Source organism: Hemiscyllium ocellatum, chromosome 2, assembly GCF_020745735.1.
Source record: "Hemiscyllium ocellatum isolate sHemOce1 chromosome 2, sHemOce1.pat.X.cur, whole genome shotgun sequence".
NCBI lineage: Eukaryota > Metazoa > Chordata > Chondrichthyes > Orectolobiformes > Hemiscylliidae > Hemiscyllium > Hemiscyllium ocellatum.
Window position 1 is genome coordinate 127,014,530 of NC_083402.1, and position 20,308 is coordinate 127,034,837.

General features: G+C 38.6%; 1 protein-coding gene across 1 annotated transcript in view; it reads left to right on the forward strand.

Moving 5' to 3' along the window:
- cntln (centlein, centrosomal protein) overlaps nt 1-20,308 on the forward strand; it is a 454,938-nt gene that overhangs the window by 89,749 nt on the left and 344,881 nt on the right. Inside the window, exon 7 of the mRNA XM_060846250.1 lies at nt 6,432-6,569. Within this exon, the coding sequence (XP_060702233.1) occupies nt 6,432-6,569 (138 nt within the window). The remainder of the gene's footprint in view (nt 1-6,431; nt 6,570-20,308) is intronic.

Consider the following 20,308-nt stretch of genomic DNA (forward strand, 5'->3'; position numbering starts at 1 on the left):
CTGCGACCGCAGCAAGTGCAAAACTTGCGCCCACACCACTCCCCTCACTTCTGTCCAAGGCCCCAAAGGATCCTTCCATATCTGTCAGAAATTTACCTGTACCTTTACTAATGTCATCTACTGCATCCGTTGCACCCGATGTAGTCTCCTTTACATGAAGGAGATAGGACGCCTTCTTGAGGATCGTTTCAGAGAATATCTCTGGGACCCCTGCGCCCACCAACACCACCACCCTGTGGCTGAATACTTCAACTCCCCCTCCCACTCCCTCAAGGACATGCAGGTCCTGGGCCACCTCCACCACCAAACCATTACCAACTGATGCCTGGAGGAAGAATGCATCATATTCTACCTTAGGACTTTACAGCCACATGGGATAAATGTGGATTTCAACAGCTTCCTCATTTCCCCTTCCCCCACATTATCCCAATCCCAAGCCTCCAAATCGACTCTGCCCCCTGGACTTGTCCATCACTTACTCCCAACCTATCATCTTCTCCCAACTATTGCTTTCTCAGCAACCCACCCCACCCCCCCCTCCCATTTATCTCTCAGCCCCGGCCCACAAGCCTCGTTCCTGAAGAAGAGCTTATGTCCGAAACATCGATCTTCCTGCTCCTTGAATGCTGCCTGACCTGCTGTCCTATCCCAGCAAAACACTCTCGACTCTAATCTCCAGCATCTGCATCCTCACTTTCTCCCTGTTGTTTTCTAGCCCTCTGCAAATGAATGCCAACAATGTATTGGCTTTCCTTACTGACAATTGAACTGGTAAATTACCTTAAGGGAACTCTAGATTGGGGCACTCGAGTCTCTTTGTGCAAGAGACTTCTGAAGCCTTTCCCCATTTATAAAATAGTCTACATCTTAATTTTGACCAAAATATGTAACCTTACACTTTGCCACATTGTATTCCATCTGCCATTTCTTTGCCCACTCACCTAGCTTGTCCAATTCTTCTGCAGGCTCCTCACATTCTGAGCACTACCTGACCCTCCATTATCTTTGTGTCATTGTTGTGGTTCTGTTCTCCGAGCTGGGAGTTTTTGTTGCAAACGTTTCGTCCCCTTTCTAGGTGACATCCTCAGTGCATGGGAGCCTCCTGTGAAGCGCTTCTGTGCTGATTCCTTCGGCGTTTGTAGTGGTGTGTCTCTGCCGCTTCCGGTGTCAGTTGCTGTCCGCTGCAGTGGCCAGTATATTGGGTCTAGGTCGATGTGTTTGTTGATAGAATATGTGGATGAGTGCCATGCCTCTAGGAATTCCCTGGCTGTTCTCTGTTTGGCTTGCCAGGGAATTCCTAGAGGCATGGCACTCATCCACATATTCTATCAACAAACACATCGACCTAGACCCAATATACCGGCCACTGCAGCGGACATCAACTGACAACCGGAAGCAGCAGAGACACACCACTATAAATGCCGGAGGAATCAGCACAGAAGCGCTTCACAGGAGGCTCCCAAGCACTGAGGATGTCACCTAGAAAGGGGACGAAACGTTTGCAACAAAATCTCCCAGCTCGGCGAACAGAACCACAACAACGAGCACCCGAGCTACGAATCTTCTCACAAACTTTGAATCTTTGTGTCATCTTCAAACTTAGCAACAATACCCTTAATTCCTTTGTCCAGATCATTAATATATATTGTGAATAGTTTTGGTTATACTAACCTCAGCATAACTCCACTAGTCACTGCTGCCATCCAGAAAAAGAACCCGTTATCACTACTCCCTGCCTCTGTCAGTTACCTAATCCTCTGTCTAGGCCATCACCTTGCCCCTAAAACCACGAGGTCTTATTTAGCAGTCTCTTGTACAACACCTTGTCAAAGGCCTTTTGGAAATCTAAATATATCATGTCCGCTGTCCGTCCCTTGTCTAACTTGCTTGTGGTGTCTTCAAAGAGTTCTAACAAATTAGTCAAGCATGACCTCCCCTTGACGAAGCCATGCTGACCTGCCCTATTTTAGCATGCAGTATCAAGTGCTCAGCAATGCCATCCATCACAATGGACTCTAAAATCTTACCAACGAGTGAGGTCAGGCCTACGGTTTCTTGTCTTCTGTCTCCCTCTCTTATTAAGTACTTAAAGAGCCCCAGTTAAAACAGATTGAACTAAAAAGTTACAAACCAGATAAGTGTTTTCTTTAATTCAACAAAATTTTGTGTGTACATTTGTGATACTTGTATAGACTTCCGTCCATTATTCTATATCATGTGTTGCAGATATGCTGTTACGTATGGATATTTTGAACACCATTTTGAATGTTGAATCAGGTGAATCTCCTAATGAGTCAGACACTTGTAGACCACCTTCATTTTAATCTGTTGCATAGAAGTAGAGAATCACCCATTACAGAAGAGGCTCATCAAATCTGTACTGACTAAACTATACCAAATGTATACTATTCCAGCTGTCCAGCACTTTGCCCATATATTATGACAAATGAATGTTATGACATTTCAATTCTTCAAAATACTTATTAAAGATTTTTGTGGTTTTCCATGTCAACTTTCTGCTCAGGCATTTCATTCCAGATTCCCATCAAATGTTTCCTGAAATCCCCTCTAAATCTCCAGCCTTTCACCTTAAAATTATGCCCCCTTGATATTGACCCTATAACTAAGGACAGCTGTTTTCTGTTCACCCTATTCGTGACTCTCATAATCTTGTGCACCTCTGTCAGGTTTCATCTCAACCTTCTCTGCTCTAAAGAGAACAACCTAAGCTTATCCAGCCTTTTTCATAACTAAGCTGCTCCATCCCAGGTAATATTCTAAATATCCTCTGCACCCCTTCCACTGCATTTGCACCCTTTCAATCATGTTACCAGAACTGAACTTAGTACTCCAGTTATAGCTTACTCAAAGTTTGTACAGCTTCAACAGAACCTCCCTTGTCTTACAATCTATGCTATGACAGATAAAGGTGTCCCCTGTACCATCCTAACTAGTCTGTTAAATTCTCCTGCCACCTTCTGGAATCTGTGGAAAACCACCCCAAGATTTCTGTGTTTCTTTGAGTTTTCTTGTGTCCTGCCATTCTTTGAATACTCTCTTGTCTTGTGACTTCTTCCAAACTGCAACACCTTATCTTTATGTTTAAATCTCATCTGACACTGAGTTGCTCATCTGACCAATCTATCTAGATCCCCCTGTAACATGAGACCTTCTTCCTTGCTGTCAATCTCTGGACAGTCTTTGTGACATTCGCAAACTTATTTATCATCTGCCCCACATTTTCTTGTATATCATATATCACAAAAAATAAGAGACTGAGCATTGTTCCTATGGTATTTCACTGGACACTGACCTCCAGTCACACAAACAGCCATCTACCATCACTCTCTTACTCCTATCACTCAGCCAGTTTTGGATCTAATTTGCCATGCTACCCTGGATCCCATGTGGTTTACTTTTTTTGTATCCGTCTCCCATTTGGGATCTTGCCAAAAGCTTTGATTAAACTTGTATAAACTATGTCAATTTCACGACCACCTTGAAAAATTCAATCAAATTCGGTGGGAATGTTCTCCCCCTGACAAAATCATATTAACTATCCTTGATCAAACCTTGCCTCTACAAGTAGAGATTAATTCATTCCTTCCGAATTTACTCCATCTGTTTCGTTACTACTGATGTGAGACTGAATGGTATTTAATTCCCTGCTTTATATCTGTCACTTGCTTGAAAAGTGAAACCACATTAGCTGTCCTTCAGTTCTCTAGTCATCCCCTCTGGCCAGAAAGGAATTTAAAAGTTGGGTTAGGATCCCTGTAAATTCTTCCCTTGTCGCCCAGTGGCCTGGGATACAACTCTGCTGGACCTGGGGATTTGTTTACTTATAAGCCCACCAAAACCTCCAATATCTCCTCATCACTAAGCCAAAATGCTCAACAATTTCACAGTTCCTCTTCCTGAATTCTATATCTACGTACTCCTAGTCCAAAGTGAAATCTGACGTGAAGTACTCATTTAACACTTTACCAGTGCCCTTCAGCTCCACACACAGATTGCCCCCTTGGTTCCTAGTGTGCTTTACTCTTCCTCTGGTTATTCCCTTCCATCTTGATGTACTTATAGAATATCTTGAAATTCTCCCTAATTTTATCCATGAGTGTTTTTTCATGTATCCACTTTGCTGTCCTAATTACTCCACAGGGCCTCTGTTAACTTACTTCCTTTGTATCTGTTAAAACCTCTCTTTTCTTTCTTATGCAATCTGGAATATTCTTCGACATGCAGGGTTCTCTGAGCTTGTTGTTCTACATTGCAAATAACGTAGGAGTGTTCAGTCAGAAGGTAGGTCCCTTCATGCACACTTCCACAAAATCTTGTCATGTTCTATTTGATGATCTGCAAATTTTACAAGACAGCTTGGGGATAAAATATAAAAATAGACTAGATTGAGATTCTTCAGCTTAAAATGAACAGAATGAAACATCACTTCTGATTGTGGAGATGAATCAGGTCAGTCTGCTAGTAATAGTAGATCTGATTTAAGCTTATTTATTACTCTACACATCAATGATTTCTATTAGGCAATTGTGCAGCAAGTGAGCATTACCCTACAGTTCTGCCCATTCAGCTAAATAGGCTACATCATGTCTCCTGGATTCTGTGGTGATGATGAGAGAAAATTAAAACCGTATAAGAAATGAAGAGCAACTTTCAGAAGCACTTTGATTGCATTTGGGGCTTCATTTGGTTGTGGAAGCTTTTGCATAAGTGCAGTTTGAGGTAACATGATTAATAGTGATAGCAGGGGGAGGAAATAATTTTAATGTAAACTGTTTCCTTCTCCAAGCGAAGTGTTTTAAAATCAGTTAATAATTGCCTGGAAACAAAGGCATTTAATATTTGTTTCGCTTTCCATGTTTAAAATCCACTGTTTTGGACTTTACATTTAATTGATGCATTATGAACAGTATCAAATTGCAATCGTGTTGATCAGTATATGAATCTGGATGCTGCTCCAAATTAGTTATGCCTAGAAAATTCAGTGACTCTCAAGTAAATACAGCATACCTTAATCAAGCTTTTCATTGATTGGACATGCTGACAGTCAACTCGACTAAGGCCTTTTCTAAATTTATCCTTTGTTACTTCATATATTGTGCTTGTCACTATTATTTCTTCCCCGTGTATTACTTCATAATTATCTGTGCTAAATTATTGCTCACATTATTCAACTACAGATCTCAACAAACTCATTCTTTAATTTCCAAGGTTCTCCTTCTAATTCAGCCTTTTTTGCTTTCTGGTACTATCTGCAACTTTAGCCACTTGTATTGAATTTCTGTACCATGGCGAGTGATGGTAAATTTAAAAAAAATGCACTGATTCAGCTTTCAAGTCCTGATATATCCGAACCCATTCTGCTGTTGCTTCTCTTATGAATGCATGCTATTTTCAGTCCTTTAACTGGTTTCTTGTGTTTTTTAATTTTATTCTGAATTTTCAGTGATCAGTTTAATTACTAAACATTGTTGGAGACTTGTCAAAAGGCTGTTATAAGTCATCACTTTTGGGGCATTTAGTTTAAATCTGAGCAGCATATTTATATTACAAATGATCATTCAGGTTTGTTGAAAGTGATCCATGATCGACATGTAGCTGAAGTCTGGTCAGGACAGAGAAAATCTTGCACACAATATTTGCATGCAGAAGGAATTGTTTTTCTGGCATTGAACAGGCATTTTAACATTGTATCTGCAACCAATGGAATAGAGAAATAATAACATGAAGAATTCTGACATAATTAGAAAAGGTTGTTGCCAGGAATATCTGTTTTTTGATTTTATGAAGAAATAATGATCACATAGTGTTAGCTTTGAGGTTTATGTCAGTAGTCTCTCGACTTTTTTCACAGCCCTCCTTTGTGGGATGAAGTCTGGTCTCTATTCAGTGCCTTCTCACAAAGGCATTTGGGACTGTACGATTGAACTTGTATTTCACACAGTTGCAGTGTTGCAAAGTGTTACAACATATTTAATTAAATGTACGGAGGAACCTCGATTATCCGAATTTCGGATTATCCAGACAAGATTGCAAGGTTCTGATGTTTGACTAAACTGTGTTAACCGGCATTCGACTATCCGAACATTTGATTATCCAAACAAAATACTCCCAGCCCGAGGCATTTGGATAATTGGTATACAGCGTTGATTAAACAAGCTTTTTTAAAAGGTTGCTTTTATTTTGCTTATCAAATAAATTATGTTGTATCTAAGGCCATAACAAATGACACTTTCAGAAATAATCTTCACAAATGAACAGTTGCTACACAAGAACAGCAGGCCTGGTCTTTTGGAGCTGATTAGTCTCCTTTGTGAAAAAGTTCCAACTCTGCTGTGTCATAAATGATGATACCTTTATTGCAAATAATGTTTATATTTATTCTGCTTTTGTTTTGGTTATTTTGATACCAGTTATTGGAAGATGAGCTACAAGGAACCAGGAATCAAGTGAAAAACATGTACAACAAATGTAATGAGTTGTCATCTCACCTTGAGCATCAGCAAAGGGAACTGTCTGTAAAGGATGGCGAAGTGATTAAATTCAGGCAAGTAGTTCGTAAGATCACTCAATCAAATTCATTCAGTGTTGAGAAGCCGAATATTGAAGTATAAACTGAAAATGCTAGAAATACTTCGCAGGCCATGTAACATGTGTGGAGAGAGAAACAGAATTAACATTTCAGTGTTTTCATTAGAACTGTTTACCATTACTTTTTTTTAGTGTTGACTTGGCAACTACAAGGCATTTTGTGCATATCTGTTAAAATTTTCATCCATTCTAATAGTTGTAGTGTTGTGTTTAACTTCTCACATTTTGTGAAGAAGCTGCACGACATCAGAAGATGTGTTTTTATTGTTGGTTGTGTTCAAGCACTTTGACAATAAGAGGCATTGATAATTTTCAGTCATTCAGTGTCTGGAATCAAAAACATTTTCAGATTGGCAAAACATTTTAATTATTATTAAGTTTTGCAGAGCAATAGGAACACACAAAGACCTTGGTTAAAGGTTCAACGTGCTCCTAATTGAGCTTTATGTGACAGCATCTACATCTTGCCTGTATTAAAGCCATAGGATTAGTATTGCATGTTTGAAAGGCTACTGAAAAATGGAAAACTCAAAAGAAAAAGCAGTAATAACTTGGCTGTTTCATTCATTACAATTTGTTCAGATCCAGTGCATTAATTTGTATAAAAAAGCTAGCACTTGCTGAGAAGTAGCATTATGTAAATGAGTTAAACCTGCAGTCAGATGTGATGAGACTATCTTTGATCAAATTTAACTATCGATTTTCATTGCAGATATTTTATACTGCTAATACCCGACAGCCAAACCATATTTTTATTATATTTATTCCTTTAAGAAGGTACTGACTGAATGTTACAGCATGTAACGAGAATGATGACTACACAAATGAGAACATGCATCTGTTTGTAGCTGAAGCATATGGACAATTATAATTCTCTTCAGAAATGGCATAGAGCATCATTCCACTCATTAGAGATTTACATGGAAATTGCTGTTACCAATCTTTTAACGTTGAAGCCATTCTAGATGTCGAAAAGCACATGAAACACACTGATTCATATTATAAGTGTTTAAAGTTATCTTTCTAACACCTCACCTCCACAAAATGTCTAATAATGTGTAACTTTGGAAATTAAGTGTGTTTGCAAATTTCCAGACTGATGTGTGATAAGCCATTGAGGCATGTTAATAGTTTAGTGTCAATGGTGCTTCTAATTAAGCATTGAATTCAATTCTCCAAAGACAATATAGTTTTTTGAAAGGGATATTAGGATTGACAACTTTATTATGGGTTTTTTTAAAGACGCAACTGGTTGGATAGATCAAGAAGAACTAGAAACTTTTGTATGCTGGCTTTACAGAAAGTATTAGATAAGGACAAGATTAATATGTCGTTGGGTCAGTATATTAACATGGATCAAGAATTTTTAATAGATGGGAAGCAGAGAGTAAGCGTAAAGATAAATTGGCATTTTCAAATTGGCATGATGTGTCCAATTCAGTACTGCAGGGGTCAGTGCTAAGACCTGCAGCTATTTTTAGTCTATGTTGATGAGTTAGATAAAGAAATGGAGTCGGGTATTGACATTTGCTGACACCACAATACTGTCTGAGAATGAGAAGGAGAACACAAAGAGATTGCAAAGAGACATAGATTAAATGATTGGGCAGAAAGGTAGCAGGAGAAATATAATTCCAAGATGTCTGGGGTTATTCACTCCATTAGTAAGAGTTTAACAATTGAGTTGGCATGAGTGCGCTATTGCTATAGCCCTCACCACTCCACAGTTGCAACATAAAGTAAAAATATTTTACCTACAACCCGATATGGCCAATCTTATGTTTTCTGTATATTAGACTTAGACTTAGACTTAGACTTACAGTGTGGAAACAGGCCCTTCGGCCCAACAAGCCCACACCGACCCGCCGAAGCGCAACCCACCCATACCCCTACATTTACCCCTTACCTAACACTACGGGCAATTTAGCTTGGCCAATTCACCTGACCCGCACATCTTTGTGACTGTGGGAGGAAACCGGAGCACCCGGAGGAAACCCACGCAGACACGGGGAGAACGTGCAAACTCCACACAGTCAGTCGCCTGAGTCGGGAATTGAACCCAGGTCTGACAGGCGCTGTGAGGCAGCAGTGCTAACCACTGTGCCACTGTGCCGCCAATTGAGAATAGATTGAGAATGAAGAGATACCTCAACTCGGTTTCAATGTCGAATTATCAATTTATTATAAAATAAAGCATGTCAATGAACATATATAATTCATGAATATTATATTCATAACATTAAAAAAAAGCAGTGTTTACCCCTGTAAAGAACCCAACACACATATGCACACACATTTGGGTAAAGGGCAAAAGGGATTCCTTTCAAAAATTAAGAATTTCAATAAAGACGAAAAACACTTTTTGGCCAATGATGGTTATTCTTAAAGGCAAAAAGAATGAGACACAAACGTTCTGCAGTGTATATATGGTCAAGTCACCAATTGTGCCTGATTATCTCTGTGGCCTTAGCAGACACAACTTGCTCAGGAAATGCCATATGAAAAAGAGTTTCCAGTTACTCATCCAGAAGAACAATTAGGTTTCAGCTTGATCCCATAGTATGGTGTTTCAGAAACAGAAGACACAAGTTGAACAGCTTATTCTATAGCAGACTTTCTTCAACTAAAAGTCCAAAATGCAAATTCCAAACCTGAAACACTGTTCAGACGAAATATCTGAAACACTTGATCATAAAATAGTCTCTGATCAAATTTTTTCTGAATTGAGCTCAAACAACCAAGAAAAGCAATTATCTGGAACTGTGTAGCCTTCAAGAAATACCTTATTCTAATAAAAAAAGATATGCCTTTTCATAGACATTTAAAAAAAATTGTTGGCATTTTCACAATCTATCAAACTCATGCCCATAAAAATTATTAAGTATAAAGTGTCTTCATAACTGCAGAAAACCTGGTAGGGTGTAATCTGAGAGTTTTTTTTTCTTTAGCTTGGGAATTCAAGAACATAGGTATACAACAATGTAGAGTGTTCGCCTATCTGGGAATAAAAGGATATGGGAATTGGTGGGAAAGAGAAGTTTGAGCTGAAATAGTTGCACAAGCTGAAGAGGCCATTTGCTCTATTTTTCTCTTTTTTATTATGTTATGAGAGTTTTTCATTTTTTGAGTTGCATATTTAAATTTGGCACTGACAGCTTTCAAACATAGTAGCATTCTTATTTTGGTATTACTGAACTTCTGCCTTTCAATATATAAATTGGATCATGCTAATAAACATACTTTTTCATTGCATCAGTTCTTGTAAATCAGATTGATCAATGCCATCCATCGAGTAAGATGTGAATTAGACAATGTAAAGGGTAAAGATACCATAGTCCCAGAAGACCACAAGGTTGCTCTCCCCATGGAGAGAGATCACTGGTGGAAAATTTAACCTGGGAGTCACCATGTCTCAGGTGACAGGTGATGTTGAGAAAGCAGGATCTTCATTGTAACCTCAGCAGGTACTGGAATGAATGGGAGGTGATGTAAAAGGACTGCAGCCTATTAGGTTTTGTAGCTGGTATCTATTTGGGCCAGTTACGTTTAATATCTGTATGTTTCTGTCTTTTAATGTTCTCTAGGTATATGCAATAAATTGGACTAAGCATGAAGTTTTCTGTTCTATAATTGTGTTGCATTTTCAAATTAATTTTAATGTTAGAATCAGGCTTCAAAAAGAATTTATAGCAATCTATTGCTCAATGAGAAATTGCTAATATTATAGAATGAACTTTGTAACACCCTGTAAATATGCGAATAAAAAGTTCTTTGTGGATAGATAGTCATCCAGTGAGTTGGCAGTCTACCTATCCAACATCTGTTTTCACTTGACCATGACAATGTTTTGCTGGACCTGATCCAGGGAATCCTGTGTAATTGGGATAGAATTCTGGAAGTATGTTTCCTTCAAGTAAAACTGTGTCATAGTTGAAGACTGTTAATTGTGATGGTCTGGTTGAAACACAGTTGTCTCATTTATCAATTGTTCCACGTAAACAAAATGAATATAAACAGTTTTAATTGAAACATTTTCCCCATATAAAGAAGTGTCCTTATTAACCATGTCATCATTTGTCATCAAGCATCAATTTTAAGAAAATGCGGCTCTATTTCCTTCACATAGAACACATGAACTCACTTTGTAACCTGGTATTCCAGCCAATGTTTATGCCTCAACCACCATCACTGGAAGCAGATTATCTGTTTTTTTGTGGAACTTGCTGTGCATAAAATTTGTTGCCATGTTTGCCACATTCCAATAGTGACTGTATTTAATTAGCTGTTCAACACTTTTAAAATGTCCTAATGTTGTGAAAAGTGCAATACAAATGCAGGTTCTTCCATTTTACTTCTAAAGATGACAATTGAATAAAAACTCCTAAGAACAACCAAAGAATCTTTTTCTAGTGTATTTGTTGACAAAATACGTCCACTGAAGAATACTTGTAAAAATATACAAACATATGTACAAATATTTTTGCATTGCATGGGATCTTAATGTGAGAGGATGCGTATAGCTCAATTGAATTTAAAACTTTAATTTTGCTGCCATCTACAGAAGTGATATGATCTCTAAGTTTGTGAATTAAGTCACCTGTGAATGTTAGAATTTTACAAGGTTTTGGTCACTGTGCACAGTATAATAGAGGGTGTGAAATGTTGAAAATGGTGCACCATTTAGCTTTCATTGGATTTGGTTTCACATATTATTATGTTGTATTCTGGTTTTATGTGATCATCATTTTAGTAACTTTAATTAATTTTCAACAATTTTACACTTAGGGAAGCAAAAAAAAAGTGATTTGTCAAATATTAAGTCATCTTAGATTGTCTATGTTAAATAGCAGTTATGTTGTTTACATTCTTTGTAGAGTAAAATAATTTTCATATGCAACACACAAAAACAAAATTTGCAGGAGAAATTTAGCAGGTCTGGCAACATCTGTGGAGAGAAGTTTAGATCATGAAGAATGTTTTCTCTCCACAGATATGCTGCCTGATGTGCTGAGTTTCTCCAGCAATTTGAGTTTCAGATCTCCAGCATTTGCAGTTCTTTGTTTTATTATGACAATAGTTTTGATACTGGTTTGTTTATTTGGATTTTGTAAGAAAGGAGATGAAAATTGTTTAATTTAGAAGCATGCAAAAAAATGGATGATATTTTCTACGGCAAGATGCAGTTGATTTTGTTTTATTTTTAATATTGTGATGTGAGACACGACGAGTAAAAAATTATACCTGTCAAAAAATATTCTTGGCTATGTTCCTATATTCCATTAAAACATTTATCATAGTTTGGAATATCCTGGAATATCGTTGTTTATTGAGCACAAGATTAGAAGTAAAGAATAAAAAATGAGGAATTTTTATTTTTAAAATTTGTAGTATCTGTTGTGACATTTCTCTTAGTTTGGGACAATGTTGTTTCTGATGGTTACTGAAGTGCTTTTGTAGTCAAGATGTTGGTTTGTAGAAATATATCAATTTTGCCAAAGAAATAGAATTCTCGTGTAATAAATGTGTCAAAAGTTACTGAAAAATGTATAGCTTTCCAAAATACAGTACAAATATATCTTCTACAGCAAAACTTCATGAACATTGATGGACAGGTAAAGATCTGCTTCATCCAACCTTCACCACATACTACTGCAGCTATACATTGTGCATCATTATATAGAACTGTCACCCCACCTAAAATTCTCTATTCTGGGGAGGGGCAAAACAACAAATTAAAATCCCAAGATGGTGTAGGGGAAAGAAATCTGCGAAACATGCTTCTGACCCTCTTGAGTAATCAGACCCAACCAGGACACCACACTAGTCCTCAATTTCTGGCAGTGCTGACCTTTTTGTAAGAGGGATCTGTATGCTAACCAGACATAGATTTTCTTTTTATTATTCGTATGATGTGGGCATTGTTGGATAAGCCAGCATTTGCCGCACATGCCAAATTGACTTGAAAAATGTGGTATTGACCTGCATTCCTGAACAAATAGTCAGTGTGGTATGGGAGAACGTGACAGTGCTTCCTGCAATTTCTTCAGTGTATAATGGAGGTAGTGCACAGTGCTACCTCTGTGTGTCAGTGGTGAAGGAAGTAAATATTGAAATTGGCAGATGGGTTGCGAATCAAGCAGGCTGCTTTGTCTTGGACAGTGTCATGCTTCTCAAGTGTTATTCGATCTATAATCAAGGAGACAAATGGAGAGAATTCTGACATCCCTGACCTGTGCTTTGTCAACAGTGGAAAGCATTTGGAGCCTAAGAAGGTTAATTATGTTGGTGCAGAATTTCCAGTCTTCGCCCTGCTATTATGGCATGCAGCTAGTACAGTTCAGTTTTTGGTCAATGGTGTCACCCAGAATGTTGATAATGGGTAATTCAGCAAAGATAATGACTTTGAATATCAAGAAGAAATGATTATATTTTCTCTTGTTGAAGATGATCATTACCTGGTATTTGTGTGAAGTGAATGTAAATTGCCATTCATCAGTGCAAGCTTGGAGGTTGTCCAGAGCTTGCTGTTTGCGAATATGTAATCCTTTAGTTTTTGAGCTGTCATGAATGGTGTCAAACATTGCCCTGCCATCAGCGAAAATCCCCACTTCTGACCTTGTGATAAGAGAGAAAGTCATTGTTGTTGCAGCTGATAACAGTTAGACTTGGGGCACAACCCTGAGGAATTCCAGCAGAGGTCTGCTGGAGCTGAGGTCACTGACCTTCAACAATAGCAACAATATTCCGCTGGTTCTGGATATGTCTCCAAACAATGGAGAGATTTCTCCCCTGATTCCTGTTGACTCATGTGTAGTAGAATGCATTTGATGCCATTTTTTGTCAAATGGTGCCTTGATGTCAAGGGCAGACACTCTAAACTCTCCTTCTGGATATCAACTCATTTCTCTATGTTTTGATCAAGGTGTGAATGAGTTCAGGACTGAGTGGCCCTGGTGGAACAAAAGTAATGGTCAGTGTATCAATTATTTTTCAGTAAGTGCTGCTCGATAGCTATCTACAACACTCTTCAACAATTTTGATTGGAATTTGTTTTACATTGTAAAGTAGATGGAGGTGTTTAAGTTGTACTGGAACAGCTTGATTTGAGTCATGGCTAGTTCTGGAGCACAAACCTTCAAGACTATTGCTGGAATGTTGTCAAGGCCCATTGTGTTTGCAGTATTCACTGCCTTCAGCTGTTGCTTCATAAAACATGGAGTAAATTGATTATATGAAATCTGATTCTGTTTTCCAAGTCCCCTGAAATGGCATTGACCCAGATTATATGACATCTATCAGTTCTTTCCTCAGCCTCAGCTGTCTGGTCCTTCTGTTTTTGATCAGCCTGTTCCTAGCTGCAGTTTGTAATTTAAAAACCCTCCTCTATTCCTATATTTTTGACAATACATTTATTAATGAAATCTATTATTCCTGCGCTAGTTAATACATACTGCTGTAATATGATAATATTGGTATTTGAGAGCCTTCTTCATTATCTGTGACAATTTTTTTCATCTTGATCAAAGTAATGTGAATGCTTTATAGACCAGCCACTGTTCTCCAAGTGCTTGCACATCTACTCTATTATGCCTCTTGGCTTTGAATGGATTCTGCCTTGTTGTGTTACTATATTCTTCTTAGCTCAGGAAGGTACTGTGCCTTTATTTTGTTTCTGACTGACATGAGGAACTCACCTGAGAGTAACCTCCCTGAGTCCCCTGCATTTTAATAGTTCTTCTTCAGCACTTTGGTATGTTGCATGTCATCACATTAATGAACTGAACCAAGTAGCTGCATTTTATTGGGTTATTCATATTCTATTTACATCAGAAGTCATGTCTTTATGGTAGAAAGCCATGGACTGAGCTTGCTGCTGATCACTTTAATGATGTATGTAGTATTGTCTGGAAAGTTAAGGGTTATGGCAAGCAGCCACGAAAGTGAAATAAGGCCACATTCAGATCATCCACGATTTTATCAGTTGGGGAGCAGACTTGATGGGCCAAATGACCTACTCTTTCTTATGATATTACGCATTATAGTAAGAACATTAATGTGCTACTAGCAAATGTCTTTGATTTTACCGATCAGCCCCAGTTTGAGAATGAGGTGTAAATACTCATAAAATTTGATTTGGTGGTTTCAAAAAATTTGATGATTACCAGGACAAATTCATATAAAATGGAACGGTGCTAGTTGTTATCTTGGACTCTGTCCCATCATTTTCAGTTTTGAAAAGATGTAAGATTAAGATGAAAGGATGTCTGAATGAGATTGGGTGATTGACTGAAACATTTTCAAAGTTACTGAGGACAAAAGCAGCATGGCCAGCTGCCATATTGGAGTTTATCCAGTCAAGGTCAATGTGGTGATTAAGTGTCGGCATAGTCACAAGAAAAGGATGTGCTCAGAACGATTGTATCATTTAGTGTGCCTAGCAGCAATGAGAATAAACATCTGCACGACAAAATTATCTTTTAATGTATATTGGTCAGCTTCTAACACATACATTGATTTTCCAAAATGGTTTCAAGCACTGGTTGATTTTCTGTCTGATTTATTATTCCACTGCTTTCTTGGTTCTTTGAGTTTAATGACACAACTAAATTAATATATACTGAGGCACTGATTGAAATTTTATTTTTTGAGCTGCCAGTAGCGGCACCCTTTCCCTTATTTTAGATTATTAGTAAATAAGTAAAATACAATTCCAGCTCTGTTAGTCTACTCTCAATCATCAGCAAGGCGTTGGAAGGGGCTGTCGACAGTGCTATCAAATGACATTTGAAAAGGAGCAATCTGCTTACTGATGTTCAGTTTGGGTTTCACCAGAGTTGTTCAGCTCCTGACCATATTCAAGCCTTGGTCCAAACTTGGACTAAAGAGTTGATGCAAGAGGTTAGTGAGAGTGACTGTCCTTGACATCACGGCCACATTTGATACCATCAAGGAGCACAAGTTTAATCGACTCCATGAGAATTAGGGGATTCGGGGCCAATCATACTCAACTATATCATTAGTGATCTTTCTTTCAACACAAGGTCAGAAGTAGGGATGTTCACTGTTGATTTCATAATGTTCAGAGCCATTCTTGAAGACTCAGATACTGGACAACATTCAGGCTTGAACTGTGAACATGGTAAGTCACGGTTGCTTCATACAAGTAATAGGTAATGACTATGTCCAACATGAGAGAATCCAGCTGTCTTTCCATGAAGCTCAGTGGCGTTATCATGCTGAATTTCCCACTAAAAACATGCTGGGGGCGATCATTGAGCTGAAACTGAATTGGACCCATTGTGACACGAGCAAGGCAGAGGCTAGGAATTATGTGATGAGCAATACACTTCCTCACTCTCCAAAACCTGTCTACCATTCTGAAGAAGGGCTTATGCCCGAAATGTCGAATCTCCTGTTCCTTGGATGCTGCCTGACCTGCTGCGCCTTTCCAGCAACACATTTTCAGCTCTGATCTCCAGTATCTGCAGACCTCACTTTCTCCTACCATCCATTAGGAGTGTGATGGAATATTTTACATATCTGGCTAGTTCAACTCCAACAACACTGAAGAAGCTTGACATCATTAGGGCAAAGCATATGTTTAATTGGCATTCTATCTGCCATCTCCATTACTGACTCCCTCCACCACTGATGCTCCGTTACAAAGGTTTGCACCATCTACAAGATGTGTTCACCAAACTCCTATGGACAGCACCTTCCAATTACATGACCGTCTGCCATTGAGAAGGAAAAGATCAGCAGATGCATGGGAACAATACCACCTGTAAGTTCCCTTCCAAACTACCTGTCTTTTCTGATGTGGAACCGTATCACTACTTTTTCACTGTTACTTGGTCAAATTCTGGAATAGCAATTTTCTCATAGCAATTTGGCTGCCTCTAAGCTCCAAAGAGAGCAGTAGCTTAAGAACATGCTCACTCCTCTTTATTCTGGCCAATTTAGAACGGGCAACAAATTCTAGGCTAGCAAGTGACATCCACATCCACTGACTGAATTTTAAGATAAGTTTGCCAACAGACTTATTTTTACAGAATAAATGGATTCAACCCATTTTCTATTTATTCTTTCCCAGGGTGTGTGCATCGCTGACAAGGCTAAAACTTAGCTCCTATGCTTAATTACCCTGTGAGTAACTTTATTAAACACAATTGAGAAACTTGTGTAAGGCATTTCAGAAGTTTTTTTGACTCATCCACTTTACTGTGGATTTGGAATCACATATAGGCCAGACAGGATGAGGGTGATAAATTTTCTAAAGGAAAATGCTGCAAAGACGAATCTCATCCCCAATGTAGGAAGTTTCTTCATCACCATTACCGATACAGTACTTATATTTTTCTTAGATTTATTTAGTTAATTAAATTTAATTTCCGCAGGAGGCATGTCTCTGGGTGTTATCGCTGATGTCTAGATTACCCTTTCTGTCATATGTCTGTTATGCTATCATACCAGTGATTGATCAGTATTATTTCCCAAAGTGCCAAATATTTAAATATAATTTCTTACAAAATATTTTTCTATCTAGCATTTATACTTGCCTTTATCGGTGGTTTCGGTTGTAAGCACAAGAGTGTTATGCTGGAACTAATCAAAATTTTGATTAGACCACATTTGGAGTACTGTTTACAATTCCATATACCAATGGAGGAATCTCATTGCTTTGGAGGAGTGCAGAGGAGATTTAAAGAACATTGTTGGGGATGAACAGCTTAGGTTTAAAGAGAGGCTGAATAACCTCAGTTTGTTTTCTTTATAACAAAAAAGGCTGAGAGGTGACCTGATTGAGGTGCATAAGATTATGAGGGATCTGGACAGGGTGGATAATTAAAGAGTCAGTAAGAAGGCAGCACCCCCATTCCTAGGAAAAAATTCTTTGCTATTCACCTTATCTATGGTCAGCATGATTTTATAAACCTCTAAATGCTCACCCCTAAACCTCTTATGCTTCAGTGAAAAAAGTCCCAGCTTATCCAGCCTCTCCTTATAACTCAAACCCTCCAGTCCTGGCAACAATCTGGTAAGTCTTTTCTGCCCCCTCTTCAATTTAATAATATCCTTTCTAAAGCAGGGCAAGCAGAACAGTACACAGTACTCCACAGGCCTCTTGAACTTCACGTATAACCGCAACATGACTTCCCAACTCATAAACTCAGTGGTCTGAGAAATGAAGGCAATTGTTCTCATGACTTGTTTACTGCTTTGTCTACTTGTGCTGCAACTTTCCATGAACGATGCATTTGAACCCCCAGGCCTCTGTTTGACAGCACTACCCAGCACTCTACCTTTTAAAACATGGACAAGCACTTGAAATATTATAACGTTCAAGAGAACGGGCTAAGCACTGGAAAGTGGGGCAAGTGTAGATTGAGTAGTTTTGTTGGTGCTGAGTCGATGTGTCTGTGCATGATTGCTTTTGTTTTCTGTGAAAGAAATTTTATTTTTTGCTGTTCAATAAATTATGCTCGATTAGTATATATTAGCCACAACTTTACATCATCACATGAAATTGAAACATATTTAGATCAGCATTGAAACATATAAACAAGACTTTGAAATACAGTCATTATGCTAACTACGTTAAGAGAAAGCCCAGGACAGACCAATGCACATGCAATCTCGGATCTTGGAAATAACATGGTTGTTCCGAAAGATTTTAGAAAAGAAAGTCATGAATACAGTTTTGATTCCTTTTTTCAGAATGAGAATCTTTTGAGAGGTGATGAAGTACAATGGTGAAGAATTAGAAATGTTTTTGATTGGTGTTTAGAGACTGTGAAATGTATTTGAATGTGTAATGTTATTTTGTAGTGCCTTTTGCTTAGTATTTACATAAGTGTTAGAGCCAGAAAGAGATGTCAATTAGAGTCATTTTTTTTTAATATACACATCAAACGTTTTTCTATCCAGCGACAACTTTCAAAACATACTTTGTTCGGTGGAATTGTTGTGTTCCTACATGGCACAGTGGTTAGCACTGTTGCCTCACAGCTCCAGAGACCCGGGTTCAATTCCCGACTCAGGCGACTGACTGTGTGGAGTTTGCACATTCTCCCCGTGTCTGCGTGGGTTTCCTCCGGGTGCTCCGGTTTCCTCCCACAGTCCAAAGATGTGCGGGTCAGGTGAATTGGCCATGCTAAATTGCCCGTAGGTAAGGGGTAAATGTAGGGGTATGGGTGGGTTGCGCTTCGGCGGGTCGGTGTGGACTTGTTGGGCCGAAGGGCCTGTTTCCACACTGTAAGTAATCTAATCTAATCTACATCCACTGCAAGCAATAATAGATTCTTTCAATAGCTATCTAAAATGTATGATTTTTGAATATTGAAGGAATAAATTCAATTCGATGCATACAATGTTTATATTTATGAAAGGAAATTAATTGACTTTCACTCGATAGTGCAGAAGTGTGTCTCTTTTCAGCAGTATGCATACAACTGAGTTTTGTGTCTCACATGCATCAGGACAAATGGAACAATACCAAATTTAAAATGGTCAGAACGATTTCTATTACAGGAGGTAGGCCAATCGACTCCAAATGGTTTTGCTATGGAGAAAGTAGTGAGGACCAAGATGCATCCCAAGTTCATTGACAACATGTTCTGCCACATGTCATTGTTTACCCTATCTTTGGCATCTCAAAATCTCCTGGACCTCTGGACCTGAAATGTACCTGGTCTAAATAGCTTAAAAGTTTGAATAAAAGCTTAAGCAAGATGTTTTACGGTTGCATTCTGCAGTGGCAGTGAGTGCCATTTTCCACTTGTAGGATGGTGTGGTCAATGTAAATAGATGTTCTTTCTACCACACAATTAAGCAATGTCATGCATGAATATCCATGTGATGACAGGTACGCAGGTCATATATCCCAATGATTGAATCAAACAGCATGTTCCTTCAGTTGTTCTAAATAGGCACACGATACTCAACCATGCCTTACATGGAAAACTTAAAATCAAACAATCGCTGTTAGTGCTGTTCCACAATTAGGCAGCAGTTGCAGAACCATTCTGAGTGAGAAAACAACTTTTATAATAACTGATAAGCCGATCAGTTGAGCTCAAATGCAGCTTATTTATACTTGTTTGAAATGACAGAATGCCCAGAGCACATGGTCCTCCCATGAATCCATCATATTTACTATTTGCAGGAGACTTTTGGTTTCTCTACAAGGAAATTTTCATCTGGATTTGCCACTGGCCAATTGTTATTTTAACGTAGATATGAGTTGCGTGTGGTGACCCTGCAGAATTCCCATCATAGCACATTCCAAAGGATTTATCTGGGAAACTGAATTTTCCTCTGAGCAGTCCCTCTTTGGAACCCTCTGAAAGTCCCCATTTAAATTGGAGAGTTCCGATGAAACTAAGTGAAGTAGCTATTTCGGAAAAATATGTAGTCTAACTCCAGAGTCATGACACAATATAGGTCATACATTGCACACACCCCAACCTCATCTCTCCCAGGCTCCTGCACAACCCCCACCTGACACGCCCCACAGGAGCTGACCTGACACTCTTTCTGGACACGATCATACCCTCATCCACTGCCTGACCTGATGCATCCTCCGCTGCTGTTGTTGGACCTGATCTGATACCACTCTCCCCCTTCCAGCAGACCTGATCTCCAAACTTGACAGATCTGAAAACCTGCATCCACACCCTCAAACTGGATGCAATTCTCC